The sequence below is a fragment of the Octopus bimaculoides genome, chromosome 8 (genome assembly GCF_001194135.2).
Source record: "Octopus bimaculoides isolate UCB-OBI-ISO-001 chromosome 8, ASM119413v2, whole genome shotgun sequence".
Lineage (NCBI taxonomy): Eukaryota > Metazoa > Mollusca > Cephalopoda > Octopoda > Octopodidae > Octopus > Octopus bimaculoides.
Window position 1 is genome coordinate 14,977,260 of NC_068988.1, and position 10,374 is coordinate 14,987,633.

General features: G+C 38.9%; 1 protein-coding gene across 2 annotated transcripts in view; it reads left to right on the forward strand.

The window, feature by feature from the left end:
- The window catches only part of LOC106883320 (zinc finger protein 367-like), a 34,378-nt gene extending 27,185 nt beyond the window's left edge, over positions 1-7,193 (forward strand). The window contains exons 2-4 of one of the 2 annotated variants that reach the window (XM_052969963.1): positions 2,332-2,451; positions 3,725-3,863; positions 6,423-7,193. In XM_052969963.1, the coding sequence (XP_052825923.1) occupies positions 2,332-2,451; positions 3,725-3,863; positions 6,423-6,630 (467 nt within the window). In that variant the 3' untranslated portion in view covers positions 6,631-7,193. The remainder of the gene's footprint in view (positions 1-2,331; positions 2,452-3,724; positions 3,864-6,422) is intronic. The other variant, XM_052969964.1, reaches the window with a different exon arrangement.
- The last annotated feature ends 3,181 nt before the right edge of the window (positions 7,194-10,374 follow it).

Consider the following 10,374-nt stretch of genomic DNA (forward strand, 5'->3'; position numbering starts at 1 on the left):
GACCATATGGGGTCTACATTTAGCATATTGGATGTCCACTTAGTGGTCATCCCTCTTAAAGTGGTAACTATTTTCAGTCTGATGCATGATGAATCAATATTATGTCTTTAATTTATTATATAATTATAAAGCAAGATTTTTTTTTGTTTTGTTTTTTCTCAAGTGTTTTAATAGATCAATGAATTATATTACATTTGACTTCAGTGATAAAATGTTATCTTACTGTGTCACACACACACACACACACACCAGCTGTAGTTAAGTTAACTGAACAAATATGGCTGTGTTTTTTACAATTTCAACAGGGCTGGTTTTGGCCTAATTATTTAAGTTGTGTGCAGACGTGGCTGTGTTGTTTAGAAGTTCATTTCATAACCATGTGGTTTCCGGTTCAGTTCCACAGCGCAGCATCTTGCGCAAGTGTCTTTTATGATTTCCCTCCACTCCCACCCACACCCCATTCCCAGCCAATCAATGGATTAAGATTGAATTTGGTAAGCGGAAACCTTAGTGAGTCCATAACATATATATAATTGTTTCTACTCTAAGCACAAGACCCGAAATTCTGGGTGGGGGGCAGTTGATTAGATCAACCTCAGTACGCAACTGGTACTTAATTTATCGACCCCGAAAAGATGAAAGGCAAAGTCGACCCTGAAAAGATGAAAGGCAAAGTCGACCCCGAAAAGATGAAAGGCAAAGTCGACCCCGAAAAGATGAAAGGCAAAGTCGACCTCCGCAGAATTTGAACTCAGAACGTAAAGACGGATGAAATACCACTAGGCATTTCGCCTGGCGTGCTAACGTTTCTGCCAGCTCCCTGCCTGAGTCCATGGTATATATACACACACAATTATATATAATCATCATTATTTTATTGTCCTCTCTTCCACACTTGCATGGATCATACAGAATTTATTGAGGCAGATTTTCTACAACCAGATGCTCTTCCTATCACCAACCTCACCTTTTCCTAAGTAATGTAATATTTCCCCATGGCCCAATTTGTTTCCACAGAATATTGGAAATGAATTATACTACTTATATGACAGTGACCTTCAGTTTTAGCTATCACACTACGTCCAGACAAGAACACAAATACACACTCAGATACACACATGCAATAGGCTTCTCTCGGTATCCATCTACCAAATCCATTCACAAGGCTTTGACCAACCAGTGAGCTAGAGTGGAAGACAGTTCCCCAAGCTTCCATGAAACTACACTGATCCAGGACTGAATCTGGATCAGTGTAATTAGAAAGCAAACTTTTTAGACCACACAGCCATGTATGTTCTTATTATCATCATCCTCGTTTAACATCCGCTTTTCCATGCTGGCATAGGTTGGACAGTTTGACAGGAACTGGTAAAGCCAGAGGCCACACCAGGTTCCATAGTCTGTTTTGGCTTCGTTTCTATGGCTGGATGCCCTCCCTAACGCAAACCACTCCACAGAGTTAACCATTTTAGTCATAATATTGTAGCCATGGTAAAATGCCACCTTCAAGATTTTAGTCAGTTGTATCATCACTCAGTACTTATTGATATCTGTTTGTCAAGCCACTATGTTAAGGGACATAACATAAACAACACCAGTTTTTAGACTGATGTAAACCTAAACAAACATAGACATATATTATATACAATGAGGTTCTGCACAGTTTCCAGCTACCAAAGTCAAACCAACAAGGTTTTGGTCAACATATATCTGCAATAGAAGACACCAAGGTGTTGTGTTGTGAGAAGAATCTCAGAACCATGTGACTACAAAGCAAAATTCTTAATTGCATGGCTGTATCTTCACCTTTGTAGTTATTAGAAACAGAATCTTAACATAGCCTCATCAGAAATATATTTAACACACTGATTTTTTTAAAATCTGCTTTTCCATGCTAGCATGGTTTGAATGGGGAATTGATTGTGAGGCAAATATTTTACAGCTGGGTGCTCTTCCTGTTGCCAGATCTTACCTGCTTTGTCTTTTCTGGTGAAGTATTTATGTACTCCACAGATCATTGAAGTCACAAAGAGTGTGACTGGTCATGATGCCAACATCAGCTCTGCTTTGCTCAAATGGATAAGTGAATATTCAACATTCACGTACACAGGGCGTTAGTTTCAAATATCATTATTTTAATGTCCATGAAATTTATTGAAGCAAATTTTTCACAGCTGGATGCCCTTCCTGTCACTAACCCTTGCTTGATTCCAAGCAAGATAGACATAGCATGGGGTCAAAATCAACTACGGTTAAATCATAATTAACTAAATTTGTGTAATGTTTTTAACCAGATTTTGTAATTTTTATTTTTTTGTCTTTCCCTTTTAGGTGAAAAACCATACCAGTGTGAATATCCAGGTTGTAACAAAGCATTTTGTCAGAGTGGTCAACTTCGGACTCACTTGAGACGTCACACAGGGGAGAAACCTTTTCATTGTACAGTTCCAGGTCCGTGTATATGTCTTAAGACTTAACATTTATAAACCATCCGGTTTGTGAATGCCTCAGATAGCTAGAAATAGCCACCGAAGCTCCATCAAATTACACCCTACTGTCTGAAATAAGGAAAGGATATTTTAGGTTATGCAACCCCTAAAAAGACTCGAGGATTGCAGCTGGAATGCCTTTAACCATAGGCCTGCTTAATTGGTGTTGCCTGAGTGTTAACCAACTACAGCTCTCGGTTGATATTTCCTATATTCCTTCTCATAAAATAAACCATGGACGTGGCTCTAAGTATGCTGTAAAAAATTTCCTTTATGTCGATGCTATAACTATTCCAAATTGGTACTTGAAAAGCATTTTAGAAAAATTCTAAACAAAATCCAACTTAGTTGTCTGCTGTCAACTTAATGTGACAGTCCCCTGAAGGGAATAGTACTACTGTTGGTTAGACCTAGGAAGCTGCACCGCTTCCTAGGTCTAACCAACAGTAGTATTATTCCCTTCAGGGGACTGTCACATTAAGTTGACAGCATACAACTACTTCATCGTATCACTACTGCATAAATCTCTCTAAGACATTTAGAAATGTATTATTTCTAAAATCCAGCTTGTATTGTCTTTATCATCTTCCTATGGCTGATGCAGCCAGTCATTGGGGGGGGGGGGGGGATGAAATTTTTATTTATTTCTTTGTTGCCCACTGGGGACAAACAAGGACAGGCAAAAGGATTAAGTTGTTTACATCGAGCCCAGTGCGTATCTGGTACTTATTTAATCGACCCCGAAAGGATGAAAAGCAAAGTCAACCTCAGCAGAATTTGAACTCAGAACGTCACAGCAGACGAAATACTGCTAAGCATTTCACCTGGCATGCTAACGATTCTGCCAGCTCGCCGCCTTGAAATTTATGTTGACATGAAACAGAGAATCCAAGCATTTGATCGAGTACAGGTGCTTCAAAAGGCTGTTTCACATCTCATAAACAGAGTAGAAGACAAACAGCTTTGTCAGGCAGCAAATTGCCGAATATGCTGACAAGCAATAAATCGTCCTTGCTACAGTGAAATGCTGATCTGTGTATGTTTTGTTGGTCAGTGAAAAAAAAAATTATATTTTGAATAAAGTACCTTAAGTGGTGTATGTTCTGGCCAAGTTTTAGAATTACTCCTTTGTTGTACTCACCATCAAAGATGTAGTAATTTAGGAAATAACTCATTAGAAATCTGTGACTAATAACAAAATTGTTATTAATGAAATCTGTTTCAATTTATTAAAGGTTGTAAAAGCGAGTTTGCCCATTCTAATCGCCAGTGTCCTCTCCATCCTTATGCCTCTTTGGAAAGAGTCTACATGCCAACCAAAATCTCCAGCCATTCACCACGTGTGTCTAAGAGAACTACTCGTATAGAAACAAGGTAAGTTAAATAACCCACTATATTTATATTTTAGTGTACCTGTGCCAGTGCCACATTGAAGCACCCATACTGGCACCACATAAAAAGGATCCATTCTGGCGTCACGTAAATAGCCCCTGTGCTGGCACCGCATAGACAACACCAAGTACACTCTATAAAGTGGTTGGCATTAGAAAGTGTATCCAGCTGTAGAAACCATGCCAGAACAGACGATGGGACCTGGTGCAGCCTTCCAGCTTGACAGCTCCTGTGAACCCATCCAACCCATATCAGCATCGAAAATGGACATTGATGATGATGATGACAATGATGATTGCATCATCATTTAGCATCCTGTACTATAATAATAAAAAATGATGACATCATTGTTTTAGGGTTTTTTATGTCCACTTCTCCATACTTGCCTTGGGTTAGATGGGATTTGTTAAGGCAGATTGTCTACGACTAAATGCTCTTCCTGTCACCAACCCTCACCTGTTTTCAAGCGAGGTAATATTTCTCCATGGCCAGACATGCTTTCACAGAAGACTTGAAGCAGAGGACACTGTTATATGGCAATGATGCTCACTTATATCTGTTGTGTGCCATCTAGACCAGGAAATACACACACACACACACATACATCATTACCGTCATCATTTAACCTCCTTTTTTCCATGCTGGCATGGGTTGGACAGGTCAACAGGCTCTGACATGCCAGAGGTCTGTGCCAAGCTCCAATGTTTACTTTGGTTTGATTCCCATGGCCAGGTGCCCTTCCTTTCCGAATGCCAACCACTTTACAGAGTGTATTGGCTGCTTTCTTTCATGGCACTAGCACTAGTGAGGTCGCCAGGTACTCACAAGACAAGACACCTCGACTGAATGGTGTGTAGTAATGAAAGATGTGAAAGTATGATAGAGGGATGGGAGCAGGTGTCTTGCTGAAGAGAGGAATACATGGTTTCCCCAGCTGGAAAGAGAGAGTGAGAGAGAGAGAGACAATGAGGGTATATCCTCCAGGTACAAGGTAAATATGAGAGATAGTTGAGATAGAGGGACAGAAAAAGGAGTGGGCAGGTAAGTGAAATGAGTGCAACAGATGATTAAGGATGGGAATTGAAGTAGATGCAGTGAATATCAATTTAAGGGAGGGAGAGTATTTGAGTCATTGTTTCAAAGGTCATATCCAAGAACTCGGCTTATCTGCTGGCAGGCGCTTGCAAACAACTTCTTTTCGGAAACTTAAAACAGAACTGCAAATTCCTGACAAAATCCTTGTGTGAAAGAAATTGGAAAGCAGAAACTGGATGGAAGCTTGTGTGTGTGTGTGTAAGAGAGAGAGAGAGAGAAGTAGGGGAGACATACCTTGCCAATAAACCATCTACCTCTGCGTTTTTGAAGACAAGTAGATTGAAAAATAATCTGTTAATTGAAAACAAGTAAGGGTTAGCAACAAGAACATTCCTCATATCCATGCTAGCATAGAAAAACTGATGTAAAATGTACAAACAAATGAATATATTATCATTTTCTATTGGCATTATTCCCTTTCATATAATTGTTCTATCCACTAACTTGTGACTTATGCCAAGTAACAAACACTCTACCTCACTCAGTTTCCATTTCCTTTATGTAAAAAATACATTAAGTTTTGAGCCTAAGATTTTCAGGTCATCGTGTTCCAAGAATTAAGAGTTTTTGTATTTCGTTCATATCATTGTCAAATTAGTGTGAAAATTTCAGAGATCTTAACTTGTTAAATTCTTGCTTACCAACCACATGGTTCCAGGTTCAGTCCCAGCACGTGGCAACTTGAGCAAGTGTCTTCTACCATAGCCTCAGGCCGACCAAAACCTTGTTAGTTGATTTGTTAGATGGGAAACTGAAAGAAGCCCATCGTGTATATATGTGTGTGTTTGTTTGTTCCTCCACCATTGCTTGACAACCGATGTTAGTGTGTTTACGTCCCTGTAAGTTAGCAGTTTAGCAAAAGAGACCGATAGAATAAATACTAGGCTTACAAAGAATAAGTCTTGGGATCAATTTCTTTAAGGTAGTGCTCCAGCATGGCCACAGTGTAATGACTGAAACAAGTAACAGAATAACAGAATTAGCTGTATAGTTTCGTTACACGAATCATTAACTTCTGGTCAAATATATCAGTAACAACTCATCATCGTTTAACGTCCGCTTTCCATGCTAGCATGGGTTGGACGATTTGACTGAGGACTGGTGAACCAGATGGCTACACCAGGCTCCAATCTGATTTGACAGAGTTTCTACAGCTGGATGCCCTTCCTAATGCCAACCACTCCGAGAGTGTAGTGGGTGCTTTTACGTGCCACCGGCACGAAGGCCAGTCAGGCAGTACTGGCAACGGCCACACTCAAAATGGTGTATTTTATGTGCCACCTGAACGGGAGCCAGTCCAGCGGCGCTGGCAACGATCTCGCTCGAACGGTGGTGCCATTACGATTTCGCTTTCACTTGCCCCAACAGAGTTTAGAATTAGATTTATTTCTGAGGATTATTCTGTTAATGACTATTAAGATTGGTGTTGTTTTTATTATTTTTCAGAAGGAAAAGTAGGAAGATGAACAGCTCAACTCTCACAGCTAACTTAAACCATCCATTATCATCTCGAGAAGATTATTGCCTGAACAATTGCAAAGTTGAAGGGACTAGACTTTCAAGGGAGCAGAAAGACGAATTTATTTCAGCATTGGCTCTTGTTGAATTAGCCCAAGGATTCTTGAAGCATGACACTAATAATAACCACATGTGATAAACATAGTGTCTTCAGGTTTTCCAGATTAATATTTACATGCTTGTGTGCTTCGAGATCCACTGTTCCAGAATAAGAATTTAAAGTTCTCTCGAAATTTTATAAATAGTTTTTTTTTTTTTTATCCTTTTAATATTCAATTGTAAAATTGGAATAATGGGACAAAATCATTTTTGACATGAACTTTCAACATGCAAATTGCAACCACCAAGATGTTATTTTGTTAAAAATTCTATTGTTTTTTGGGGGTTTTTTCTCACCAAGGAAAATGACTGTTTTAATATATAAAATGTTTATGAATCTTCAAGTGAAAAGCATATCCGTCCAAAACAATGACAAAGAGTTCTTATTTTTCCTAATTATTTATCATAATAGCCACAGAACATGTCATCACCAAAAATTTACCTCTTGTAACATTCCATATTTAAAAACAAAATTTTTATTTTATTCGTTTTTACTAAAGAAAAACTATTTATATTTGAGTTTTTAAATTTTACCTGTTTTAGTATTTGTTGTTTGTTTTTTGTCTTGACATATTTATTTCAATAAAATATCTAATTTTACTCAGCTCTTGGTTTTTAAATGCACTCACATGTCCTTCTACTTCAATTATTTATTCAAAGCCACTGTAGTTAAATGGCTGAAATATATAACTACTTTCTCAAAATTTACTAGTTTAAACTTTTAGCATTCAAACTGGCCAGATCCAGCCTCTCAAACCTACCCTACAATGTCATTCTAAAATTAATCCACCACATCATCGAAATCTCAAAGTTATGTGATAATCCATGATTAATTCAAATTAATGTGAATGAATAAACATTACATTTGACAGAGTAATCTAAATGATAAAGGATTAAACTTCCTCACAGACATTACAGCTGGTAGAATCACTGGAGCATTGGAAAATTGCTTTGCAGCATTTCTTTCAGTTCTTTACATTCTGAGCTTAACTCCCTCCAGGGTCAGCTTTACCTTTCATCATTTCGAGGGTGGTGGGGTCAATTAAATAAGAACCAGTTGAGTACTAGGACTGATATAATCAATTTATCCCTTCCCCAAAAATTGCTGGCCTTGTGCCAAAATTAGAAACTATTATTACCTTCGCTAAGCTGGAGGTATTGTTTTTAGTCATATTTGTTTGTTTGTCTGTGGACAAGATATCTCAAGAACCGCTCGATGGATTCAGACGAAACTTTCAAGGATGTTTGGCCTCATGACTGACATGAACTGATTAGATATTGGAATCAATCCAGTACTGAACAAGGATTCTGAATTATTTTTCCTGTATTTTTACTTAATTTTTGAGAGAAGTCGAGTTCATTTTTAATATTCTCATTTGTGAGAGCAGTCAAGTTTATTTCAGATATTCTCATTTTAAAAATCGACTCTGACTAATTGTTGAGAGAACATTGGTGTTGCCTCAGCAGAGGTTTGTGCCCTTGTTATTATTATTATTAAGGCGGACAAAAATGCTTAGTAGTATTTCTTCCAACGCTTTACATCCTGAGTTCAAATCCCACCAAGGTCAACTTTGCCTTTCGTTCTTCTGGAGTTGATAAAATAAAGTACCAATTAAGTACTGGAGTTGATGTAATCAATTAGCCCCCACCCCACAAAATTTCAAGCCTTCTGCTTACAAAACGAATCATTATTATTCATTATCATCATTATCATTTAATGTCTGCCTTCCATGCTGGCATGGGTTGGATGATTTGACAGGAGCTTGCCTGGTAGAAGACTACACCATAATTCTATGTCTGTTTTGCCATGGTTTTTACAGCCGGATGCCCATCCTAACACTTTTGGGGTTAGTATCCCGGGCTCTTAACCACTACACCGTATGCCCACGGGCATATGGCATAGCGGTTGAGAGTGCAGGCTACTAAGCCCAAGATTCCGAGTTCGATTCCAAGCAGTGACCTGAGCAATAATAATAATAACATTGTAAAATACCTTAGGAATGAGAACCCATGGTCGAAATTTCCCCAAGACACCTGAAGAAAGCTGGAGGGTATATTAGCCGAAACGTTGTGTTAACAACAAACAAGATGAGGACAAATATCCACTACACTCTCAGAGTGGTTGGCATTAGGAAGGGCATGCAGCTGTAGAGACCTTGCTAGATCAGATTGGAGACTGGCACAGCCTCCTGGCTTGCCAGTCCTCAGTCAAACCATCCAACCCATATCAGCATGGAAAGCAAATGTTAAACGATGATGATGATGATGATGATGATATATACAAACCTGGGCACCAAACTGTTAATCCATTAATCATTAATCAACAAAGTTAACATTTCATTAACGATTTAACTTTTAAATTAACTTTGGAAATCATTATTGGACTAATTAACTTCCGTTAACTCAAGTTTGCTTGAGTTAACTTCCATTAACTCAAGTTTCTGTGACAATCTTTAGGCTCAAGGATTTGAAGTCCAAGGTCTCATCTACTTCAGCCCCTTGGTTGACACACTTTTGGCAGGCATCAACAAAAGGTTTAGAACCCTCGTGGAGATGAAGAATGCCAGCAGGCTGCTGCCTTCCACCCCAGGCTTCACCTCATTTGGTTGGACAAGTATGACAACACCAAGGTCTCCAAGGTGAGAAATTGTGCCACCGACGGAGGAAACTGTGGCCCCTCCCAGTGTGAGGAAGGATGATTTTGTGATCTTCTTTCTTAGGGGAGGGGCTGTGAAGAAGCTAGAGAGCCTGTCCTGAACTGAAGATCCAGATTGGCCCCCGCAGGTAACTGCAGAGGTCATAATGAAGGATGATATGTTCAGAGTGATGGACTCCTTTCCTAAGGACCAATATAGGTTTGCTTTTTGGAGCCCCTACTTGGAACTGCAGGAGGCATATAGCCTGGTCAGGGAGAAAAGGTAAGAGGCCTTAGTGCCTCAATTTGTACAGACGGTTGCATCCATTCTTTGAATTGAAGTAAGATGTTCAATACATCATTTTGTTTTGTTGGGAAAAAAAGAGAACAATGTTTTCGAGAAGTAACAATTAGCAGGTGTTGTCTGCTTCTCCCACCAACCATTTTTTTCATTCCATTATCATTGTGTCTTTGTCCAGCCCTGAGCTTCTTCGTCTTTGTAAGACTGCATAGCCAATTTTATGAAATAAAGGAGAGGAAAAGCATGGAGGGTAAGGTCGAGGAGGCCATGAGGCAGCCGTCTGACAAAATGAGCAGCAGCAACAAAGAGGAGGAGGACTTCTTTGGTGGTGTCACCCAGCCAAAAGAGAGCAGCAGGAGTCACAGGTTACTCAAGGACAGGGCCCAGAATTTGATAAAGACCTGGCTGGAGACCAACTCCAAGGACTTACTGATAGGTGTTGCCTTCTTGGGTGAACAAGTGTTGGTGGACCTGTTCATCAAGTTCAACACAGCCATCCCCTTGCAGTGGGGCGTTTGTTCTCTATGGGTAATGACATCTTAAGGGCCAAGAGATCACTCCTGTCTGATGAAAACTTTGACATACTAATTTTCATGAAGGGCAACATGCATCTCATGAACAATATGAAGAACGAAAAGAAGAGGAAAAATTAAATTATGTATATATCGTGTTTTTCATTTTTTGTATTTTTATGTTTTTACAGCCACTTTATTAGTAAACTTTTTTAGTTTAATACTAATATTGTTTCATTTGGCTCTAAAAGCATTTAAAAACCTAAAAAAGGCCAAAACTATGAAATCAGCCTTTTAAAAGTTAAAACTATAAAATCAGCATTTCTTAATGCT